The sequence below is a fragment of the Genypterus blacodes genome, unplaced genomic scaffold (genome assembly GCF_046128005.1).
Source record: "Genypterus blacodes isolate CSIRO-AG114 ecotype Tasmania unplaced genomic scaffold, CSIRO-AGI_Gbla_v1 ptg000232l_1, whole genome shotgun sequence".
NCBI lineage: Eukaryota > Metazoa > Chordata > Actinopteri > Ophidiiformes > Ophidiidae > Genypterus > Genypterus blacodes.
This window is the reverse complement of record NW_027467030.1, coordinates 372,759-397,225: the sequence shown is the minus strand read 5'-3', so window position 1 is coordinate 397,225 and position 24,467 is coordinate 372,759. Positions and strand designations below refer to the sequence as shown.

Here is a 24,467-nt window from a genome sequence, read left to right as displayed (position 1 = left end):
ATGGATGAGACAGCTGGGGATCTCCCAGTCAAAGACGTGGGCCTGATGAGGGGTGGACTGATACCGACTGTCAAAGGTGTGTGTATATGTGTGCTTTATGTTGAATATGTTATTGAAGAAAGAATTTGACACTGTGAAATGTAAATTACTGTAAAATGTCTCCTTTCCAAAGATGACCCTGTTATTAACCCTCCTGTTGCCTCTTCAGATACTGTGCGTGATGCTAAACCATGGAAAAGGCATCAGGTCATGAAGACAAAAGGTGACTGGACCTCACAATATTGAATATATATGTTGTCAGATTTTAACCCAGTTGTTCAGATTGTTAATCCACAGTGTCCTCTCAGATCCTCAGCGTCTTTGCCGGTTTCCCAGGGAGCATCTGGAGGACCTGTGTCTCCGACTGCAGGAGGAAAACACTGTTCTGAAACAACACACACGCACACAAGAGCAGAGGCTACGCAGGTAACGCACACAAATGCAAAATCCCAAATCCCAAATTGGACACATTGGAAGTGAAAGACATGATCCTGATCTAAAATTTAACACCTCCTCATTCTGCAGGATGTCCACCAGACTGATGCGTGTTTTGAAGCCCTGTCCCGGGTCAGGAAGTGTTAAGGATCGCAACATGGAGGACACCATACAGGAACTGGAAGGCCGGGTGGCTACACTAGAGAGTCAGAAAGGAGTTCTACAGAACAAACTGAGCCTGGCCAAGCAGCACATCATGGATCTTGGGGGACGCACACACTACAAGTTCAACAAAGGTGTGTGTGTGTGTGTGTGTGTGTGTGTGTGTGTGTGTGTGTGTGTGTGTGTGTGTGTGTGAAATGTTCAGCTCCGAAATATTACTTTGAATGATGTTTATGAAGTTTCCATACGCTGTATAGTGAATATGTTGCAGGTGATTGAATGCCACTCCCTTCATCTTCCTCCCACTCTTCCTGTTGTTAGGTAAAGGTTTGGAAGGGGAAGGTGGAGTCAGGAGGGGAGCTCAGACAGCCCAACCCCGCTATGGCTCCACACTGGAAGACACAAGAGTGGAAATGGAGAGATAGTAAGTCTCCACAGTATGAATGCATTGTTTTTCCTATCCACTGAGTAAACTAGAGCGTTCGTGCAAAAGAAGCAGGGTAAACCTTGTTCTGGCTCAATCTCTATTTCTTAATTTCCTTCCAGCAGGTCCAATGTGGCAGAGGTCCAGCAGGTGAGGGTGGCAGAGCTGGAGCTGACTGCTCAGAGCCTCAGAGACACTCTGAGAGAGAGAGAGAAAGAGATAGAGGGAACCGTGAGAGAGATAAGGAAACAACAAGCAGACGGACACAGGTGGCTACAGTGGAAATATGAGAAATTCATTCCTGATACTAATTTAATAGTTTCTGTCCTTTTACTGCAACATCAAAAACAGCAGTTCCATTGACCTCTTATTTCTCTGGCAGGATTACGATCAGAGAGAATGTGGATCTGATCCGTCTCCAAAAGCAGCTGTCAGAAAAAAACACCACCCTGAGAGTCACCAAGGAGAAGTTCACTGACCTGCAAGAGGTTCATGTCTTCATTTATGTTTCCTTCATTTACAGCTCAGAGATTATGGTATTCTGGCTTTAATTGCAAATCACACACACACACTCATGTTGTTATCCATTTCAATCTCTTCAGGCATATGAGAGTCAGCTGGAGGAGGTAAAGGCTTCAGCACACACAACGTTGAAGGATAACTTCAAATAAATATTCACTTTAGTAGTGGTGGAGAACAAGTGCATATACTTAATAGTGTGTGTGTGGATTTATCCAGAGTCAGAGGTCGTTGAAGGAAAGTCAGGGAGCTCTGCTGGAGAAAGTGGAGGAGTTGAGTGGACAACTGAAGCAGGAGAGACAGAGGACGCTGTCACTGGAGGGACAACTTACTACTGCAAGCCTTTCTCTACAGACGCAGGACAAGGTACTGTAAACCACACACACACACACACACACACACACACACACACACACACACACACACACACACACACACACACACACACACACAGAACTCAACTCAGTGCGTACAACAAATAATTCTGTTGCAGACAGTTTTGTTAAGGTTGTATTTCTTGCCCTGTCAGCTCCAGGAGAGGATATCAGACCTAGAGGGAGAGAGGGACCTGCTAAAAGACAACTATGACTCTCTACTAGAGAGGTGAGAGATTTAATGGAACACATTAACCAGATGGTAGGGCCTTTGCTTTTTTATGGAGTGTTGAGATCCTGATGCAGGTCATACAAAGGTACCACAACTTTACATGCATCAATAGTTTTGGCATGAGGCTCCAGTGACACAAACAATGGGGTGACCTCATTCATTATCAGTTTTCAGTTTAAGATAAAGAGCCAGTGATTAAAAAAAGAGGTAACTTTTAGAATGGTTTGGTTTGTTCTGTTGCAATATCATTTACTTACAGCTTTGTCTGTGTTTATTTTCATTAAATGCTTTGCTGTGTGTCTGTCTGCCTTTGCTCTTGCCTAGTACTCTGTCTGGCCAAAGCAAGCATAGTGACCAGATGAACAGAAAGAATGAACCTGGCCAAAAGAGCCAGGTGGAGGGTAAAAGTATCGAGAGGATGGACATCAAGAGACTGGAGGAATTGCTAAAAGCCGAGAGGAAAGAGAGACAGAGACTGGAGCTAGAACTGGAGAAGGAGATGCAGAGACAAGAGAAGCAGATATTTGAGGAGCATAAGCAGGGAGAACAAGGTAGGACCTCCCACAGTTTGTAATTACAGGAAACAAATGGGTCTTGTTCTGTCCTGACTAGATCTTGCTTGTGATGTATTGACCAAAAACTAGACAGACACCTCAACATCACATAAGGAAAATGCATAAAACCTGAAGAAGTCTCCAACAGGAACAGCAAACTGATTATCTAAAAGTAGAGAAATTAATAAATAACATGCTATTGTGATGCTTCTTTTAGAATTTTCTGTGTCGGGAGCCAAGCCAGAGCGTCTGGAGCAGGAGGTCTTCCAGTATAGAGCGCAGGTCTCCACTCTGCAGGTCAAACTGGACTCCGTCACCAAGGTCAGAGACAAAGAAAGATGATTTAGTGCCACAACATGAAGTTTCCACTTCGCAAATATTTAGTTTAGTTTTATTTTTTCTTCTCTCTTTCCTTCTAGGAGTTTGACATGAGTGTTGAGGAGCTAAGTGAAACTCTTCTGCAAATCAAGGTTTGCATGATCTTCTACTTCTAATACCAGCCCTATATGTACTTTGTGAGGTTACATTACACTTGGCTATTCAACGAGATAATGCTGTCATTGGGAATCACTTTTTGACCTTGTCTCACTCTCTCTTCCACTGCAGGCGTTTAGGCTCCAGCAGGAGAGCAGGGAGGGTCTGTGTTTCCTCAGAACTGATGGGAAGATGGAGGATGTGCCCTATGAGCTGGCAACCATTCAGGCATTGCATGCGGAGACCATGTTGGAATTGCAGAAAACTAGGAACCTGCTTCTTCTGGAGCACCGCATCAGTAGAGACCTACAGGTACACACACACACACACATTACACACATCTGTCAGTGTTTCTATTCCTGTGTTTTACACCCTTGACCTTTGCTTTTCCTCCTCCTGTTTGGACTTTCCTCCCCAAGGAAGAATTCAACACAGTCAACCAGAAGTTAGAGAGAGAGAGGGAAGAGAGCAGGAGGAGGATGGAAGAAAAAGACCAACGTCTGTCAAAAAGAGCTCTTCAGATCAACACTTTACAAGGTGGGATCCACATTCTTCAGTACCCTTAATTTCTGAGGTAGGACAGGAAAGATGCAGACTAATTTCTCTAATTGTTTTCTAAAGCCCAGTTGAAAGAATTGGCATACAGCCCAAGGAACTACAAAGGTACCATACCAGTCCAGTACATCTGGTCAGAGGGGCATCAGGAGGTGGTACAGTCCACTGAGGATGATAGGTCATTTTCTCAACTGAAGACCGGGGAGTCACTCTTGGAGATTCACCTTAAGGTCCACAAAGACTCAATCGTTTACATATGTACTTCACCATAGTGTTTTTCTGGTGACACTGATCTATCTCTTGTCTTTGCCCCTCAAGGCTGCCACCTTCACCCCAGGAGGCCTTCAGATTATGGGAAGGATTCGAACAGGAGTGGATGGAGATGGGGAGATTGTGAGCTTTTGCACCTACACCCTCCTGGACTTCGAGGTGCATTCCACTCCTCTTGTGTCCGGCACTCAGCCCAATTTTGGCTTCACATCCCACTATGGTCTCACAGCCCGGGATCTGGACAGGCTAGGAGGTCAGGGGTCCAGGGTCAGAGTGGAGCTCCACCAGGCAATAGGTGGGATTAGGTTTGTGACCCATGGAAGTGGGCAGATGTCCCTCAGGGGTGCCATGGAGAGGAGAGGAGAGCGCATTAGTGGATGTGTGAATATCACAGGTGAGCACTTTTGTATAAAGTAAAATGGTTGTGATTGAAGCTGTTGTTGAAGCTTGTCATTGAAGTCTTTCTCTCTTTCTCTCTCTCTCTCTCTTTCTCTCTCTCTCTCCCTCTCTCTCTCTCTCTCTCTCTATCTCTATCTCTCTCTATCTCTCTCTCTCGCCAAGGCTCTGGGGGTGAAATGATTGGTGTTGTGGATTTCTGGGTGCGCCTGTTCCCTCCTGCAGAGCCTGTGGTCACTATGGCAGAGAGACCATTAGTCAGCAGAACAGTGACACAGAGAACACCTGTGCTGCCCAATCTGGGCTGGCAAGACAGCGGCCATGAGGTAAAACAAACACACACACAATTCTGTGAAACTACCTTGAAGGTCCTTAAACATTTTCAGCCACAGTCACGAGATGTACTATATATTTGAGGATGTGAACATGTTGAATTTTTATTGTAGGAGTTACATGACTATGGTGGAGGGATACCCAATGAGTTGGTGGTAATGTTGGAGCGCTGTGTGAGCCTCAGCGCACGTTGCCCAGGAGGACTTCCTGATTCCTACCTGACATACAGGTTTTACGACATGCCACCTCACGTGTCTCCAGTGGTCCAGTGCACCTCTGACCCAGTATTCAACGACTTCACCAGCTACCCATTGGCTGTAACCACGGATGTGTTGCACTACTTACGGTATGCTGGTCTCCAAAAACAAACAATATGTTAATAATGTATCCATTACTTGTCTTCTTACCGTGAAGGCTTGTGCTTAGACAGATCATCAACTACATACTTATTGTGTTTCACTGCAATTTTCCCCAGGTCCAGTAGTCTGTGGGTGTATGTGTTTGATGACAGTGATGACCAGATCCGAACTGCCTATTTGGCCAAGACACCTGTTCCACTCCGAGCCCTTTCCACAGGTAGAGAGATCAGAGGTGAGGGACAGAGGAGAACAAATGCTTTGGTTCTACTTCTTTAAGTGGCTTCGTGATATGAGAACATTTCTTTGCCAGCTATTTTCTCATATTCACCAGTAAACAATCATAGTAATCATCTTATGGAAACACCCCTCACTCACGCAAACCTACTTGTATTAAATGTGGAAGCCATTACAATTTTGTCATTCGCATGGAGACACCTCATCTGAACATTTTCATCTGAATGATGCCATAGTACTAAATCCTGCATTAAGTGGCCCATTCTGCAGGGTGTAAACGTTTTGCCATGTGTGTTGTATTGTGCCAGGTGACTATGTTCTCAGAGATCCAGCGGGTGGACCACGGGGAATGGTCAGGGTCATGATAAAGTGGAAGTACCCTTTCCATCCTCCCACGGGCACAATGATGGGGAGCGGAGGGGAAAGAAATGAGACAGAGAAGGGGAGAACAGAGACAGCTGAGGCATCACAGAGGCCTGTAGCAAAGCCCAGAGTAAAGGTGAGGATGTTTCAATGCAATTTCCCAGAATTCAATTGAAATCAATGTAATAAGGGGTTTAATTAGGACACTTCTGCTGTTGTTGTGTGCCACTATGCTAAATTGCGATTCATTTCTTGGTCACAGACTCAGTTCCTGGAGACAGGAGAAATCAAGGCAGAGCAGAAAGAAATAAAAGTTCAGGTAAAGAGCTTTACTCCTCAACTGTACAATTCATGTATAAAGAATGTATTGTGAAGGAGGGTATCCACTTGTTTACAGTCACGGCCTCAGATGGTCAAACAGAGGAGCTCACAGGAAGTCCGGGCAGAGCCGACCGCCTCTGTGAAACCACTGCTCACTCCCCAGCCGTCCCCACGCAGGAAGAGATCCACCAAGAGGTCACCAGACCCTCGCCAGGTCAGACCCCATTTGACCCATGAGCCACGTCTGACCACATCTTCTTCATCAAAAACCAAAAGGTAAATTGCCTTTCTCATGTCACATAATTTTTTTGCAATACCTGTAAAAAGCATTGAGATTTCTTCAGTAAAAGCACTTGTTTATAAATAACAACATACTTTTTTATAACTCTCCCAGACAATCACCTGCCAGACTGTCGAGGAGAAGCTCTGCCAGAGACAGCAGGACTCAGGTAGGCACTCACTCCCATACACTGGCTTGGTGTCTTGGTTTACATGTCTAAAGTTACCTTTACAGGACAATCAAAAGCATTACGCTCCATAATGAGGAAAGAGAAAAAAATTAATGAAAGGTAAACTGACAACTGAATGGTGAATGGGCTTCTATGTCCTTTCTCCTTCTCAGGACATTCCCTCCGTGGATCAGCTGTCATTGGGTGAAGAGGAGGAGGAGGAGAAGACTGAAAGTGGTAATTATTCACTTACAATGCACAGTACACCATCATACCTCAGTGTATTAGAAAGGGTCATGGTAATTTACGCTATGTATTGTGTTGCAGGAGACAAGGAAGCTTCAGAGTCTTCAGAGTCGAGCGATATTATCATTATTCCACCAATCCGAAAAATGAGAAAGGTATGATCTCAACTAATATTTTTGACATTTGTTGATCTGAAATCAGTTTCTCTTTACAGGTCATTCTAGTCTTAACAAATGATGTCTTTCAGGGAAACAAGCTGAGAGTTGAGATTCTCTCCCTGAGTTTTGAGCCGTCCTCTCACATTGCACTGGACCAATCAGTGCAGCGTGTTTACGTAGAATATCGTCTGCTCGGCGTCCCAATGGAGACCACAGAAACACCAATGTCCCTCCGCAAACCTACAGAGGGAGAAGAAATTCATTACAACTTCACGCGAGGTGAATTTGTGTGTATTGTGTGTCTGTGTGTTTGTAGAAAACTTTCATGTCAAAGTTGATTTAAAAACCAAAATTACTGTCTCCTTCAGTGATCTACGTGAATGGTTCTCAGTCAGCTCCACTTAGACAATATCTATACACCATGATGGAGGGCACTGATCCCAACAAGGGAAGGTGTGTGTGTGTGTGTGTGTGTGTGTGTGTGTGTGTGTGTGTGTGTACGTTTATACAGTCAAACAAGAGTAAATAAGTTTGTCTTCAGGACAAGAGAATGAGCATGTGTTTGTGTTTGTCATGGCAGATTAAAGTTCACAGTAGTCAGTGAGCCGATGGATAATGATGAGGAGTGTGTGGATGTCGGACATGCTTTTCTGGACCTGCAGGAACTGCTGCTCACAGGAAATGATGTCACTGAGCAACAAATTGACAGTATGCTTTTTGTTTCGTATCAAATTTTCTTAACTTGTTGCACCTTCATTTAATCTCTCTGTGGATAAGATATGGAAGATTGAGTTTTTTTCCTGTCTGCATTTCTGTTTTTTTTCTAGTTGTGGGTGTGGATGAAGACAAGGAGGTGATTGGAAATCTGAAAGTGTCTCTGCAAGCAGCAAAAGCTCTGACTGTTATCTACAAAGAGTTTCAGGAGACTGAGAAAAATGAGTCAGATGATCAAGGAGACAACAGAGAAGAAATGGAGGCAGAAGATCAGTTAAAAGTTACAGATTGTGATGATGACAGTGACTTCAACTGAAAGCAATTAATAAAGTGTATGGAATAAAAACATTTTCTGATAGCTATTTTTTGTTTAGTTTTAGTAAAGATTTTAATGACTTTCGGCCAGAATTCTAATTCTTCCACGTAAATGTAGCAGCAGACCCTGTTCAGTGTTCGGTTCTGTATGTTTTTTAGATGTCATTAAAAGTACATTCCCATGTGTCTTTTTTATTTGTATCTTCAATGTTGTCAGTTTACTTTGGAAATGTAAATGGGGCAGTAAAAATGTATTCACAATTCACCCTTCTACTTGTGAATCGGAAATCGTAGAACATTACAGCGACATTATTCGGTTCATTGCTAACTTGTATCAGGATGTCAAATGCACGCGCGCACACTTTTGAAAAACAGAGATTTCCTACGGCCGAAAATGCACCACTAGATTGGCTACACCTGGAAATCTAAGGACGAAACAAACGATAAAAGATTCTTTATGGGTTTGCTCCTACTAAAACAAAACTAATTGTCCTTGCACAGTTTTTTTGTCTTTTAAATTTAGTAAGTAGATTATCGAAAAACGCCCTAACGACAATGGTAAGTGAAAAGTTCATATTTACATCCGTGCAACTTCACGCTGACTTGATGATTCACCCAATATACGCGTTATGCTAGTCAGTCCACATCAATTAATATTTCGTTAACTTTACTAATAGTACTTTGAAGTGAGATATGACCAACCGATATCGCCTTAAATATTTAACGCAGAATGACTTGGTATTTGTTTTTTTTGTTTTTTTTGTTTTATCAAACAGGACCCCCAAAATGGTTGGAGTCACGAGCAGGCCACCAAGTTGCTCCATAACAAATTTGTTGTGGTGCTAGGAGATTCAAGTGAGTTAAAATTGCTCTTACGAAACTAATTATCACAATTAAAACAGGGGTTTGTGTTGTAGAGAATATGTGATGGTTAGACTCATGTTAACTACCCAACAACAACCTCAAACACAGTCTGAGTACATTCAGGTACTTAAATATAATTTTAAAAATGTGGTAAGACTTCAAAATGACTTGACACACACCTTGCTTTTATATGGGAGCAGTGTAGATCAATGTATATAGTTTTATTTGCATTTATTGTTCTGTTGACAAGCTTTCCTTCTCATGATATTCTGTTTTTTGTGTACCCAGTTCAGAGGTCAGTGTACAAGGACCTTGTTCTGCTGCTTCAGAAAGACACATATCTCAGTGTCAAACAGCTGAAGAGTAAGGTAAGGGATGATGATGAAACATGTTCCAGGTTTGCATTCTAATAAAAGAAGAGCATCTGGTTGTTTTAACCACGTTCTCAGGGCAAATGTCTCTTCCATCTTGTTCTCTTCCCTCTCAGGGTGAATTGAGATTTGAGCAGGACTGCCTGTTTGAAGGAGGCTCTCTGGGTCAAATGCACAATGGGACACAATACAAGGAGGCTCGGCAGTTCCAGTCGAACAATCACCTGGTCCGTTTCTACTTTGTGACACGCATCTACTCCCCGTATATGCAGAGCATCTTCAGTAGCTTTCGCCATGGCTTCAAACCAGATATCGTCATCATCAACTCCTGTATTTGGGATATTTCCAGGTGGGTTTGTTGACATGTTGTTGGCACAAACATACACCGTTTTACATGAACGTTGAGTTGAAATACTAATCCATAAAGCTAACCAAGTAACTAATGAATCAAATCAATTTTATAGCCCAATATCACATCACATCATCTGTAATGAATGCAGGAAGCTTCCGGTTTGTTTGAAAGCTGTGCAACAGTAGTGAACATAAATCTGGGGTTGGTCTTCTTATCATTGATTAGTTCTGAGTTGTAAGAGGTTCTATTGGTTTAGTCCGCAGCCACGATCTTTGTTTCAGGGGAACAATGGACTCCAGAGTATTGAGTAGTCTGTCAATCTGTCCAATGAGACCTCATTAAGGTCAACGGTACTTAGAGCCTGGGGTAGTTTCTCTGCGAGCATCCCAATGGTGCCAGACTTTATAGTACAGCTGAGGAAAGTATTGATGTTGCTTTTGTCGGCGGTGGTTAGATCCATTTGAACAATGATGAGGGAAAGGTTCTGTGGGCATAGAGGGAATACTCACGGACTCCAGGCAGTCCCCAGGTTACGAACGCGCGGGACTACATTTCCCTTGTTGCTGAAGTAACCGTGCCAGCTCAATTTGCTTCTGTTATAGATGCATAGTGTATTTGCATCATTCAATAATAATGTTGCCTCTTTTAGATATGAAACCGACTGGAATGACGATTATACAGCGAACCTACACAAGGTTTTTAATGAGATGAAAAGGATTCTGCCAAAGGAAACCCTGGTCATATGGAACCTCACCATGCCCCTTGGAACCCGGACCAACGGTGGTTTCCTGGTGCCAGAGGTCCAGTATGACAGCATGCATGTGGATAAGAATCAGACATGGTTATTCGTTGATGTTGGCTCAGTTTGTGTCACTCATTATCTGATCAAGTCTCTTCACCATATTGTGGACATCTATTCTTTAAATAAAGGAGGGAAGCTATAGTTCACATACAGATATGCAAATGGCGCATTCAGATACATCATACGTCTGGTTTCTCCTCTTACACCTCAGATTGAACACAAAGCCTCCCATATGCGTTCCGATGTGATCTCGGCCAACTTCCACAGCGGGACTCTGGCTGACGCCTACGGGATGGACGTGTTGGACCTCCACTTCCATTTCCGCTTATCCTTGCAGCATCGGAACAAAGACGGAATCCACTGGAACGCCATCGCTCACCGCGTGTTAACCTGTCTACTGTTAACGCACATCGCAAAGGCCTGGGGCGTCAAGCTGGCATGTCCGCCGGCACAGACGGCTGGTGAGGATTCAAGTGTTTGTTGTTGTCGTATTGGTTACATTTTAAGACTGTATGACACAAGTGATACATCACAATGTAGATTTTGAGTGGAATATTACTTTAAAAGCACATCAATGTGGTAGAGTCGCAGTTAACCATTGGTGCTTGAAAACTTACACCATCTTCCGTGTTCTTGTAGGCCTTTGTCCGCCCCCAATCCTACCTCTAATACACTTGAACTGTCCAAAGGAGGTAGAGAGTGGCAACCTCAGAAAGAGGCAGCAGCAGAAATACTTGCCTGAGAGACGTGCAGCTTACCAACCACACAACAAAATACGTCCATGTTGGCCGGTCCTTCATTATCAACACCAAAACAATCTGCATGCAAACAGTAAGTGTATAATAAGCATCCTACACTATACTACTCTGCCTATGCCTCAGGCTATTTATTCAATACTTTATACTTCTGAAATGTATGTAAGGATGTAATATTAACACGATTCTGGTATCTGCAGGCCAAATGTGAAAGTCTCCATCTAAACTGCTGTGAATTATGCCGGCCATATTTCCAACACATTTTCTCCCTCCCTCCCTCAGGTTTCATTCACACACCAGCCTACCACTTTGTGCCCTATGGCGCTCCCTCACAGCACCAGCATTTTGTGATGAGGAGCCTACATCTCAGACACCACTATGCTCCGTACACACACCACAGGCCCAGTCAGCATCCACACCAGGGCCACTCCTACTAAGGCAGAGGTAGAGAGTCTCATTAGGGAACTCAGTTCATTCAGGCCATTGAAAAAAGGAAATGTTTATCCTGTAGTTATTGTGTTTGTTGCACTGTTTCATGTGAACATTCATTTAGAATAACTCAGATTGTCTCATTACAGCGCAGGTTTGTGGGCAGTATCAGTCAGTTGCTTTTGAAACGTTGATCCCCTTCTCTACAACACCTTCAGATTGAGTTTACATATTTTTCCAAGCGTTGTTTATGCTTTTAATTTTGCATTGAAGTGTATAAATTGTTCGTTTGCACTAAAGTTCATTAAAGTTGATTATTTTATTTCAACACAGGAGTGAATTTGACTTGAGACCAAACAGCATTGTTGTAATCATTCATGTAGTCATTAATTTGGCTTTTAAAACTCAATAAGACTCATTTTCAGTTTTTGCAGTAGAACAAACATTGAATCAGTTTGACATTTTGTTCAGTTGATCTACTTCAGTTCTGCTCTGTAATCATTTGGATTTAACCCTCACAATTTTAACACATGCAAGTATGAGATCCATCACTCCTGATTGCTGTTGTACTGAGAGTTGCTTTGTGAAGTTCCTTTGTTGAAATTGACACTGATAGCAATGACGGAGGTGAAAAAAATCCAGAGTGCATACATCATCTTTAAAGAACTTCAGGCTTCTGTGAAGTTTATACAGCAGAATAATCATGACTTCAATTTAAGGGGAAGTTTTTAATCAACAAAGTCAAATGTACACAAACAGCACCATCATTTATGGTCCCGTAGAGTACTGCAGTCTAATCCATCTATCACTAAAACAAATGAAATAACAAAATGCTAGAAACCTGGAATATTAATAAAACCCAAACAAGTAACTGAAATGAAGTTATTCTGTGATTTTAGTGTTGAATGTTCTACACATGTATAATATAAAGTATGTGGTGAGAGACCATTCAGTAGTGCCGGTGGTGGTTGCTCACTTCTGATTTCATGTTACAGTTGCATTACAACTGGCAGAAGAACATGATGAAGCAAATCCCACATTAAACTCTATTCTGCTGGTTTAGACTTTATAGCAGGGCATTTCTGTCCGGCATACATTATAGAAATTGGAATTAATGGAAAAGGGTTCCCTGCTGAGTACTTTGGTTGATTTTATCAGTTTGACTCACAACAGAAAACAAAAGGACAAAAGAAAAAGGTGCAAGTGCTGTATTTTTTTTTTTTTTAAGATGACATGTTTCCACTTGACACTACATGCAAATCTATGTAGAATTAGCAAAGAGCTATTTGATTTGTAGCAACATTAAGAACACGACGATGACTCTTGTGTAAGCTATATTACCAAAGTTATAATGTTGAGAAAAAGTACAAAGTGAAAGTTTGAATGAGGGAGAAAAAGGAAAGAAATAGGGTTTTTTGTTAGATGCTGTTTCAGGCCATGAGGAGGCGATGCACTTGTTGTAGCTGCTGCTGCGACAGGACGAGGCGGTGGACTTGTTCCTGTCCGTGGGTACAAGGAATGGCAACACGACCGACGAACATCGTTTCTCCCTTCTTCTCTTCCTTCGCCTGCGAACACAAAATGTGAAGGTATGACAAATGTTGTGAGACTTTAGAATCATTGAAACACTTTATGAATGTTATGGAAGTGCAGGTAGACAAAGATGCATCACCTTTACAAAAGAAGAAACTGGGAAGGTGGCAAAGTCGGAAGAAATCCTTGCTCCGGGCTGATGAGAGACTACGTGTTCAGCTACTTCACCCTGAGACAGAACAAAAAAACATCAATCAATGACATTCATTCACAGTAACCATCTAACTTAGGACTTGGTAACATCGGCACACAATGCTGTCACCTTGAGTTTGTCCAGAGCATCACTGAGGCTCTGCAGTCGAGCCGTCTGCTCCAGCAGCTGGGCACCGGCACTGACTGAAAAGCAAAAGCAAATAATGTGAAAATGTATTCAATCTTTTGGTTAGAAATGGCAGCAAACATGCAGGACTAACAATATACTATAGAAAGGGAAAATGCTTGAAGGAGAAAAGTATTAAGTTTAGCTTTAATTTGAAATTCTAGTGGAGAACTTCTGAAACCAAGTATGTTCGTATGCTCAAGAGGAGAAAATTGAGTTGTAATGTAAAGTAGACTGCTATTCTTTGGCATCTTTTGTTCAGCACCAAAGGGGATGCTGCCTTTACTCACTCACCTGATGTCTTCCCAGTTATGTCCACCACTTTAACCTCTGCGCTCAGCTTGAGCAGGGTTGCCAACAGTTGGTCTGTCCTGCGATAGATGCCTGTGTTTAGTCCTTGTGGAGGCAAGGAGCTTTCTTTGGGCTTCTGTGGCAGTTTTGGGGGGCGGAGAGGAGGAAGAGAGGCCAGCTGGGCCCGCATCTTTTCTGCCTATATGAAACATGACAGACGTGTATTATTGAGTTTAAACTATTTCATGTCAGTCCAGAATCAATGCAAGTCTGTCAATGTTTCCCTGTGTACCTTGAGTCTGTTGTTTTCATTCTTCAGGTACTTAATGCCCAGGCGCTGAGCTTCCACCTGCTGCCTGAGGAGAGGAGAGTCCACTACCTGCACTGGGCCGACCGCAGACGGGGACAGACCTGCACGGGTGGGGCAAATGGTTAGACATAGACTAGGACTCCACCTGCTGCCTCGGTGATAGTGTCGTCTAGGGCTTCTTCTGTGCTCACTTACAATCACACATCAAACTGTCAAGATGAAGACATTGGCACAAAAATAGTTTTGACATGTAGACAAATGTGGTAGGCTACCTCCAGCAGATCCCTGGACAATGGAAGCTATTCCTGAAGCTGCTGGGCCTCTCAGACCCTCAATGGTGATCTTTGATTGATTATTGATCCGCTGTTTCAACTCTGCCTTCTCTGCCTCCAGCTGGTCAATGTCAGCTTGCAGAGCATCCATGGTCTCCTCAAATTCCCTGAGGAGAAAAGACAGGTGAGCAGCAGGTGACACAAACAATTTAAATACAGTTTAAAGTTAGAGAGAGATGAATCAGATTTAAATCCCTGGTTTTTATTCTTACTTTTCTTTTTTCTTAAGCAGGGCAAGGCTCTCGTCCAGTTTGGTCTGAATCTTCTCCACCCGTTCATCTGCATCTTTGGTGGAGGTGTCGAGCTTCTTCTCCAGCAGGCTCAGACGGACGTTGGCCTCACTCAACTCTTCGCCCTGACAGAGGAGAGTCAGAGGTGAGGTAGAAGAAACACCAGATAGTGAAACATGAACGAGCTGAAGAAAGAAGTTTGAGGACAAATCTGTTGGACTCTCACCTTGATCTTAAGAGACTTCTTGACCTCCTTAATGACCGTCTCTCTGTCTTCTAGCTTCACTCCCAGGCCCTCTGCATCAGTCATCTCTGCTCTGACAGCATTGGCTCTCACCTCCACTGGATGAGTCTGAAGACGAGAAGGGTGAAGAGAGGAGTGGCATGAGCAAGATATGGGGGTAGGGTTGAGATACATACACTCTTTGGGAACAATTTTAAAAACCGTTCCTGAGTACTTAGGACTGTACCTTGCTCTGTGGTTTCTCAGCATCATACTCTCCTTCCTGCATGGCTGTGGCCATTTTGTTCATTGTAGCAATGACGGCAAGGCAGGACTGACGCAGACACTCCTGGGAGTTCTGACCAATGGATCCATACATCTGGTTGAAGGAAAGATTAAAAGAAACTTCACTCCAGACATCTTCCTGATCATGTTTGATACAGCGATCCCCACAATGTAACTTACAACAAATTAAAATTATTTGCAAGAATTAGTGAGAGCATTTGTGTCCAACAATTGTTCTGTACACTATCAAACAGATCAGTCACTGTCATGGTACCTGATCCACAGCCTTCCAGGTGATATCCTCCAGTTTGAGAGCATTGATTCCTTCCTGTTCAGCCAGAGGAGCGATCACCTGAGCGCCAGCAGCAGCCACTTCCTGCAGCACCGCCACCACTCGAGTGAGCTGCACCCTGCACTCCGTCAGCGTCTCAGACACCTGCAAGCCGTGACAGGACATCAATAAGAGGTACAACTTATGAGTTGTCCTGCCAGGTCCATCTCCTCACACTGACATGCTGTGGATGTTAAGTTCAGTGTGCATTTGCCTGAGAACTTTCACTCCTGCCTGTTTGTGTTTATGTTTCCATACCTGCGGTGCATAATTCAGAGCAACAGGCACTCCACCCACATCTGTTCCAGGCATGCGACGCCTTATCTTCTTACAGAACTGTTTGATATCAGAACAGGAAGTGTCCAGGTCCTTCAGAAGGACAGCGAGGCCGGAACCCTCCTGTCCCGCCGCCAAGAAGGCACGCAGACGAGCCACCTCCACCCCCATACAGTCCAGGGCACTCTGGGTAAACTGGAGGTGCAAAGATGGGGGAAGAGAGAAGTTCATCAATTAGTTCACTTTTCTGCAATTTGACCATAACACAGTAAATGATAACTGCATGGAAACTAAACTGCTATCACTGTTTATAGTCTGTTACTTATAAAGGCATACAAGACAACCAAACCCAGGTGAGGGAGAAGATTAGAAACAACCTTAATGTGGTCGGCCAGCTGCACGGTGCAGTCCTCAGTGTGCTCAGCCAGGTGGATGCTGTACAGTTGCTGGGAAAGAGAACGGCAGTGAATAAGGTCACGTTTCCATGGCGTTTGTACTGAATAGTAGTGTGTACATATGAAGTGTAGCCTGAGCTTGTTTGATTAGATTTGATAGTGCTTGTCGGGCTGAGAGACCGTGACCATGTCTGTGTTTACAGACGGGACATTGACGAAGCATTTATTCCCAACCTCCTTTGTGTTTGTTACCTGATAGTACTTGATGGCCTTGGTCAGGGGCTCCACCTGAACAGTCTCGTCTAGTTGGTCTTTATGCAGCAGGTCGATTAAACAATCCAGAGAGCGCTCGTGGAAGCTCATTTCTGAGTACAGTGTACCCATCCGCTTGAACACGTCCACACTGCAGGAATTCAGAGCCCTACAGCGAGAGAGGGAGGGAGGGAGAGAGAGAGAGAGAGAGAGAGGAAATAATGAACTAGACTCAAAGTAAAAGAGACTTGACGAACCTTTCAGAAAAGAGATTATGAGATATTAGATGGATTGATTCATTCTCCACATTTCCTTAGTGATGACCCTGCTTACTGCTCATATTTGTGCAGGGTGGCCTGCATCATGGTGAGGGAGTAGACCAGTCCTGAAGCAAAGCTGCGCTGTTCTCCTGGAGGCCCTCTGAATCCTGCTCCCTGGACCACGTTCCCATTCAGGTCAAACTTCTCCTGGGCTTGTTTACTGATCAGCTCAGCCTGCACACGTCAGCCACAGGGGCAAACATTAACAATCCAATTACTGGACATCCAATTTGCAATTTCCGTCAATCAGTGTTTACATTTTGTTTTAAAGCTTACAACAAATATACAAATGCACACAAATACGTATAAACACACAATCTCGTACCTTGCAGATGAGCCTGGGGATGAGCAGGAGCACCAGGATGCAGTCGTGATCTCCACCGTGGCGAAGGAAGGAGTCGGGCATGAAGGAGGTAAGGAGGGACACCTGTCTGTTTGCCTGGGCCACTTCCATTTTCCTCAGCTCCATCTCAATGGCCTGGGGACACATAGACACACATATTTCTCAAATGGGTTCCATAGGCAGGCAGGCAGGCAGGCAGGCAGGCAGGCAGGCAGGCAGGCAGGCAGTATGTGAGAGGTCTCAGAAGTCAAACTGGTCACATCTGCTCCTTTCTTACCTTGGCATAAGCTTTCGTCTCTGCAAATTTGATCTTGAAGTCAAAGAGTTCTGCAGGAGGTTGTTGAACTTGTTCAGCGTTGGCATTCTGCTGGTTGACCAGCTCTCTGTTGTCCTCCTAATGCACAGACAGAAGTAAGCACATATAGAACCAGAGTGTCCATCTTGTGCTCCCTTCGTTTTGTGTTTGTGTTTGTCTCCACCCTTTGACCCACCTGTATCCGGGCGGTGAGCTCTCTGTATTTGCTGATGGTCTGCTGGTAGTCGGCTACAGTCTCCTGAGCAGCCTCCACCCTTTTGTCAGCTTCTCTAACCTTTGCCCCACTCAGGTCCACCTGTTCCCTCAGCTCCATCTCAGTCTCCCTGGCATTCTCCTGAAGCTCGTCATTCATTTCATTGATTGCTTCCTGTTGGTGTAAAAAAACAAATAGTCAGATGTCAATAAGCCGATTCTTTTTCTTCTCTCACACAGAACCACACACACACACACACACAGATCCACGTTCTTTTGGTGCTTATTACAGTTAGGTTGACAAATCTAGGAAATGAAGCTAGGCTATTTCAGTATGTAATCAAACTAACTAGTGTGAAGATGTAAACATAACTAATGCACACTGTGATAATCGGTTATATTTGCTTATGAAACTTGACAGGTGCTCATGTTGACAACAGAAATGCAGCTTCACTGACCAGATCAGTCACAGTTTCTCTGAGCTCTCTGACTTTCTCCTCCAGGTCAAGGTTCCTCTCTGTCAGGGTCTCTACCATCTCCTCTGAGCCCAGAGCAGCATCCACCTTGTGAACAACACAACCAGGTATGTACATGCAGTTACTGTTTGGTTTTGTCTGAATCAGGGGTGGGGTCATTTGAGTGAAACATCATGAAAGCAGTATCTGAGACCCATCAACACTCCTTGGTCTCCTACTTTTTATCTCCCTGACCTACCTGCTCCTTCAGCTCATCAATAGTGGCCTCTGCATGCTTGACCTCCTCCTGTAGTTTCTCTTTCTGAGTCCTTAGTGTCTCTAGCTCAGTGTTCTTCTTCTCCATCTGCTTCTGTAGCTTCACATGCTCCTGTTTCTCTGAAGTGGACAGGTCACGCATCCTGAGGTGCATGAAAAGCAGAATGTGTTCCGATATTAGTTTCTCCAACAAGTGCTAAGCCTCCAATACGTTCATTATGCGTCACTAGTGTTTTAGGGACATCCGACTTACCTGACCAATGCTTCCTTCAGCCTGCTGTTCTGCTCCTCCAGCTGTTTGACGTGGTAACTTGAGGCAGCTCCATCTGTGCCTGTAGGAGAGCAGTGCATGATGGGCAAGATGTTGATAAACTCAAAACGACAGACAAATAAAGGGGCCATTTATGCGTTGGTGTAAATATTACACAACCATTCACTCTTTCTACAAACCTTTTTCATCAATTTCATGTCTTATTATTTCCAGATCCATGGAGAGCTCATCCACCTTCTCCTTCAGTGAGTCCACCTCCACTTGCAGGGATTCTGCTCGTTCTTCAGCCATCTCCTTATCCAGCGTGGCCATTTCTATGGCGTCTGCGGTGTCCGACATCTCTTCCATGTAGCGCTCCTTGCCCTCCTGAGCCTCACGAGCATCCTGGCAGGAAGATTTGGAAAAACACAATAAGACTCCAATCATTCTGTCACAGCTGGTGCTTCTTAACCGCCCATTTCTTTATCTGTAGTGAAGGCTGCAACCTAACCAGACAAGTATGTAGTTTTCCTAAAAGGCTGTTGTACCTTCTTGGCCTCTTTCAGTTGTTTCTGTAGGTCGGTCTGCTGCTCCTGCATTTTATTCTTCCACTCCTGGAGCTGCTCCAGCTGGATCTTATGCTTCTCAAGCTCCTTCAACTTGGCTTTGTCCTCTGTTCGCTTCATCTTCAATGTCTCCAACTTCTCCTCCAGGTCCTTGACCTGAGCTCGCAGTGACTCCTCCTCCTGAGAAGAACAGATGGAGATGGAGGTGAGAAAGCACAAAAATGATGTAGGTTAAATTAATGTCTTGAAAGTATTTAATTGAAATTTCTTTCTAGGCACGAATAGAAACAAAACATAAAACTACAAAGTTTGTAGAGTGTGTAAAATGTAATGTCCAATATCAAGTGTTTGCTGGTGGGTGAATGTTGGGTCTCTTTGTGAAAAGTGCCTCAAGATAACTTTTGATGTAATTTGGCAGTATATCAAATATATAAAATTGAATAGAATTTCCAAATGTCCTAAATGTGACTTTATTAAGCATTTAATTCAAGGATTACATGCTCCATTATAGGATAATAAAATGCATTTCAATAAGCATTGTAGCCTTTTAAGAGCCTTAATGAGTACTTGAACAATGAGCCATATTTCCAGTTTGGTAATCTTTCAATAATCCATTTAGCAGCTATAAGTCTCACTTTGCTTGGAGTAGCTGGGACCGACGCTGCCAGTGCTGCAGGCGACCCACTTGGTTGAGGCACAATGGGGGCCCCTAGTGCCCCCTGGTGTGAGGACAAGCCTGCCTCACTGACGTCACCAGACATGGAGGAGGAGAGACTCTCCCGAGATGACTGTTGACAAAGGCAGGTTCATGTGAGAGTGGATAAAGATAGAGATACATAGAGACCGTTAGTGAAGAAAAGAGTTAAGGAAAGGTGAACCAGGTTATAAAGAAGCGGGCCAAGGCCACTACACCATGGTGTGTTTCAAAACAAGAGCTTCATCCAGTGAACACACCACAGAATAGTTTGTATACCAGTTTGATTTAATCTAACAGAATGGAAGAAGTAGAATCCTCCATTTTTGCCACAACGGCAAAGAAGTGCAGCAGTTTTCCGTGGCAAACGTTTCACCACCTCCCGTGACGTCATTTCCTACTCCAATATGAAGGGAGCATACCATGAGGGACGAGGCAGAGCGGCTGGTGGAGCGTAGCAGGAGAGGAGGGGGGGGCGTGGCAAACATGAGGCGACTTGGCGTGGTCAGCTGCCACAGTGCGATAGAGACAGTTCATCTCAGGTTAGAGATCAACCTTTCATAGCACTGTTTATTATAAAAACTTGTTAAATCAAGGTTTGTGTCCTAGGATGTCACCACACTGTCTTTGGGAAAATAATAATAACAATCTAAGCTGTGCCCTTTATCTGAAAGTCTTGCATTTTAAAGCCACCTTCAAAGCTTAAACCTGTAATGTTTTATTTCTAATATTGAGGGGAGTTAACTTGTGCTTAGTATTCATCTGTTTTGATAACCTGCTGTCGATGAGCTCACCTTGGCAGAACGGCGAGCGGAGTACTGGAGAAGGAGAAAGGGAGTGAAGTGCAGAGAGAACAAAGACAAATGGATGGACACACGTGTACGAACACACACATCCAGAGTTGAAGCAGGGTTAAGAAGGTTAGTATCTCATCACAATCACATCCAACATCAATGCGCACCTTGGGATTCTGCATGCACTGTAGTCTTATCATTCCAAAAAGCAATAACGGAACAATTCTTCATGAATTAAGCCACAAGAGAAGAACAAATTGTGGACTCATGCAACAACAATCTGACAAGACCGGCCAAGTGTCCAAGAAGAATGAATGAAACAGCCTCTGTGCCTTAAAGAGACAGCATTGTGGATTCTATTTCAGTAAGCATGCTGGATGACTTCTTTGCATTTAACAAGCAAAATAAAAAAGGTGAACATTTCTATACCAAATGTCAAAATGAAAAGTGGGCAAAAGACATCCAGAATGGAATTTAAAGTGTGAATGACAGCCATCAATGTAGCGCAAGTGATGTGCAAAAGTAAAGGTGTCACATTTGCCACCCTAATGTGATGAACGACACCAAAGGCAAAGCCGACGACACGTGTGCAGTGCAATGGGACTTAAACACGTCTACCTTCTTAACGCTCGCAGATGTCTGAAAGATTTATTAGGGAAAACAGGAAGTCAGTCCAACACGGAGGTTGTAGGGCCAACAGCCAGAGGTGTAGGGTCACATGATCACAATCTGACAAACTGTTTGAGAGAGAACTATGCTCATTCCAAAGCACTGGTTTTTGAGCAATCAGAAGGTTGGTAGTGATCTGAATAGCAGGTAATGTTTAAAGTTAATTCCCCGTTCATATACAGTGAACTGTAAACAGATCCCTGGGAATTCGGCTATCTTTAGAGCAATAGAAAACAACTCAAGATTACTACAAGCACATTCTGAAGGGGGGGGGGGGGTTCAGACTTACCAGTTTTGTTGTTTTCGGAGTCTCTGGAATATCTGGAGGTAAAGAATTAGGAATCATTATCACTAACTGCATTAAATCAGGTTAAGTGCATGGCCTACTCCATTGAAAATGATGAGCCTACATACATTTAATATTTATACCTCTTTAAAGTCATGCAAGTATGAAGAACAGAGTACAAGAGAGTTTAAAGTGAATGTAAAATAAATAAATAAATTCCCCTCTCTGTATAAAACAATCGTAACCAAATGCTCATCGTTATGTCAAACGCTTTCTTCAATGATACAAATATTCAGCAAAACGTAGGACTTTATGTGAAATCACAACAGTCTCAAATTGGTTATTTGATTTATAGTGGAGCCGTTGCCCCAGGTTACCTCTCTGCCTGAGTATCTTGGTAGTGACAGACTCAGAAGTCTCTGGTGAGGTGGCACTGGAACTGTCCTCCACCAGCTGGATCTGTACAGTGACAGACAAATAGTGTGTGGTCAGAACAACACACACTCAAGCGGGGAAATGGACACAGGAATTATAGTCAAATACAGAAAGAACATTTATCTCACTCACCTGGGACTGTCTGACAAATATCCCGCGATTCTCCTCGCAGTTGAAATAGCGTTTTCCCTGCACAGTGCCATCGTTCTTGCCTTTGGGCTCGTCCAGTATGACACCGACCCATTTTCCGGAGGCAAAGAGGGTCGTACCAATATAGGCCACAGTCCCACACTGACCCTTCCCTGTCACCTCCACAAAGGAGCCAACCTGTGAGAGAAGGAAAGAGGCGTGAGAAGTCCAGCCGTGACACACAAGGTGACAGTAATTCATCTGTCAAACATCAAAATCTTGTCTGTTTTGAAAAATACTTACAGTAATTGGCTTCTCCATTGCTCCTCCACTGCTCAATCTGCCGATCAATGGACTAGTCAGCTGGAAAATTAGAGGGAAGAATTTGGTTACAATTAGGTTGGGATGAAGAAGGGAGTGAGAAAGCGAGACGATAGATGAAAAAGACTTCGGTGCTTGATAACTCCTGCTCCATGTAAAAAAAAAAAAAAAAAAACCCTTAGGATTCAAATTCAATCCCAAGAGACTCTTAAGGCCTCGGAGCACACAGGACACATAATCACACTCAGTCATAAGGCCCACACCACAATAGGCAGGCTGATCAACAAGCATCCCCTCTGTTGGGCTAAACAAAGATGGCCATTCAGTGAACTAGGACTGCAGTAGAGTGTAACATCTCTGGCCGTCTGTGAAGGTTAGTTAATCTTAGGCGAATGGACTCGATGGTAAAGGCTTGAAGACGGTTCACCTCTCTGAACTGAACCAGCTGCCTAAGATTAACCTTCCTTGGATAATGTGGGGACATGTGAACTTCACGCTGGATGTTTCACTCCACAGGGAAGAAGACTGGATGGAAAAGGTTTCTCACTACCAGCCAGGATCATTGTAGTGAAGCCAACATAGTTTAGATGAAGCCTCTGAAACAAATCATCTTTTAAACGACACATTGTGCCTCTTGTTTAAACAGATCTGATGAAACCAAAGAATTCTACATCTGCTATATGGTGAGTGCTAACAACCTATTTTACTTTTGCCTGATCAACTGCATCTATCAAACTGCAGTATGTGTTCCACTCACCTGAGGACTATACGAATGCCGTCTCCTCATAGCCATGACAACGACTTACGGTGGTTACAACAGATAAAGGTGAAGATTTAACTTCAAGCTCTATTGTGCTCTACTTTCTCATCCGTTTCTCCTTAGAACTTGGACTAGAGGGCGGTACTGTCTAACAGCAGGGCAGGGCAGGACCATCCACACGCCCCTTACATCTACATATTAATGTGCCAGAGCAAGTAAACAAACCCCAGGGCGTTTGATGCTGCACAGTATTGACACATAAAGTAAGCAACCAGTCAATGAATTTAAAGGTCACTTAATGGCTCCACCCAGAAAACATCAAGTATCTTTTTAAAGAGTAATCACTGTGATCAGATTCATAATGGAAGTAAGTGGTTCGTTCATGTAACGGTATAACTAACTCCATTATTCTCTCTCGGATTGATCTGGATACGGAGGTTCATTTCCGTACCTGAGATGCAGGTACAAAAATGATTGCATTCTTCGAGTACTGCATCCTACGAAGCTACAAACATGGTAACCCGCATGTTTGGATCCATGGTGTGTTGAATCCGTCTTCGGTGCCTGAAGACACTTGATCAAACAATGAGCACAAGCTATCAAAACAGACTGACAGTGGCTAGCTGAGGCAAATGTGAAGAAGGCTACAGTTACCAGCCAAGCTGTTAAAATAGCTGTAGTTTACTAACTAAAGGCCGCATTCATCCCTCACCACACTTCTACATTTGTACAATATAATTTACAGCTCATTGTCTTTTTTTTGTTATGATTTTATGAGTCATATGTGGATAGCTACAGCTGGCTTGGGCTAAGACGCTATATTCTACAGCGCTAGCTGACGTGGAGGAACATGGTCGGTATGTGAGTGTTGAGTAAAGTGTTGGAGCTTACCTGACATACAAGGAGCAGGTTTCTGCACACAAAGCTCCTCTGAGTATCTAACTAAACCTATAAAACCTCTTTAGCGACCGTGCCCTTTATAACCAAAGAGTTGAGATGTATATCCGGGCGTCACTTCCGTCTGGGAACTTCCGGTGGGGCTTCTTCTATGTTTAACGAGCGTAAGACAAGAAGTTAAAATGATAACTAGCACACGTAGTGGCTGTGTTCATTTTGACGTAAAATGTGATGATATTCCTTTAAGGACATACAGTATAGTACAGAATGTGAAAGGTAACTTGACGTATATGGGTTGATGACAGAGGCAAACCATGCAAGGAGCCAACTTGCACATCAGGAGCGGTTTGGGCTTCACTGTCTTGCTCAGCAACACTTTTTGTATATGTTGTATCACTATGGTTACAGGTACAGAGTCGACTCCTTAT

At 43.7% G+C, this 24,467-nt stretch overlaps 3 protein-coding genes across 4 annotated transcripts; 2 read left to right on the top strand and 1 right to left on the bottom strand.

Annotated features, from left to right (window-relative positions):
- On the top strand, positions 1 to 8,055 carry rpgrip1 (RPGR interacting protein 1). The gene is made up of 29 exons (XM_076170793.1): positions 1 to 76; positions 348 to 465; positions 565 to 770; positions 958 to 1,060; positions 1,183 to 1,329; positions 1,443 to 1,548; positions 1,663 to 1,686; positions 1,799 to 1,945; positions 2,109 to 2,182; positions 2,510 to 2,736; positions 2,957 to 3,060; positions 3,159 to 3,209; positions 3,346 to 3,525; positions 3,633 to 3,750; positions 3,835 to 3,998; positions 4,087 to 4,432; positions 4,600 to 4,760; positions 4,881 to 5,113; positions 5,243 to 5,358; positions 5,669 to 5,859; positions 5,986 to 6,042; positions 6,121 to 6,320; positions 6,439 to 6,493; positions 6,667 to 6,730; positions 6,821 to 6,894; positions 6,987 to 7,176; positions 7,266 to 7,350; positions 7,478 to 7,605; positions 7,725 to 8,055. The coding sequence occupies exons 1-29, from the start codon at positions 1 to 3 to the stop codon at positions 7,925 to 7,927; spliced, it is 3,948 nt and encodes a 1,315-aa protein (XP_076026908.1). The 3' UTR covers positions 7,928 to 8,055.
- A 274-nt stretch (positions 8,056 to 8,329) lies between these two features.
- On the top strand, positions 8,330 to 12,094 carry fam113 (family with sequence similarity 113). The gene is made up of 8 exons (XM_076170763.1): positions 8,330 to 8,484; positions 8,703 to 8,781; positions 9,079 to 9,158; positions 9,278 to 9,510; positions 10,163 to 10,313; positions 10,527 to 10,776; positions 10,955 to 11,146; positions 11,353 to 12,094. The coding sequence occupies exons 1-8, from the start codon at positions 8,482 to 8,484 to the stop codon at positions 11,505 to 11,507; spliced, it is 1,143 nt and encodes a 380-aa protein (XP_076026878.1). The 5' UTR covers positions 8,330 to 8,481; the 3' UTR covers positions 11,508 to 12,094.
- A 113-nt stretch (positions 12,095 to 12,207) lies between these two features.
- Positions 12,208 to 24,164, bottom strand: LOC143016427 (dynactin subunit 1-like). 2 transcript variants are annotated; one of them, XM_076170762.1, is made up of 31 exons: positions 24,034 to 24,164; positions 22,365 to 22,424; positions 22,065 to 22,259; positions 21,875 to 21,956; positions 21,501 to 21,532; positions 21,161 to 21,181; positions 20,543 to 20,566; positions 20,171 to 20,257; positions 19,690 to 19,842; positions 19,037 to 19,234; positions 18,689 to 18,893; positions 18,492 to 18,570; positions 18,222 to 18,381; positions 17,966 to 18,070; positions 17,491 to 17,682; positions 17,277 to 17,393; positions 16,982 to 17,134; positions 16,670 to 16,830; positions 16,337 to 16,505; positions 16,067 to 16,135; positions 15,672 to 15,884; positions 15,357 to 15,518; positions 15,045 to 15,176; positions 14,801 to 14,926; positions 14,557 to 14,699; positions 14,285 to 14,451; positions 13,995 to 14,113; positions 13,706 to 13,901; positions 13,355 to 13,428; positions 13,172 to 13,261; positions 12,208 to 13,067 (listed from the first exon to the last, which is right to left on the bottom strand). In XM_076170762.1, the coding sequence occupies exons 2-31, from the start codon at positions 22,380 to 22,382 to the stop codon at positions 12,930 to 12,932; spliced, it is 3,780 nt and encodes a 1,259-aa protein (XP_076026877.1). In that variant the 5' UTR covers positions 22,383 to 22,424; positions 24,034 to 24,164; the 3' UTR covers positions 12,208 to 12,929. The 2 variants fall into 2 exon arrangements, with proteins under 2 accessions (XP_076026877.1, XP_076026876.1); XM_076170761.1 differs by lacking the exons at positions 20,171 to 20,257; positions 20,543 to 20,566; positions 21,161 to 21,181.
- Between the last annotated feature and the right edge of the window lie 303 nt (positions 24,165 to 24,467).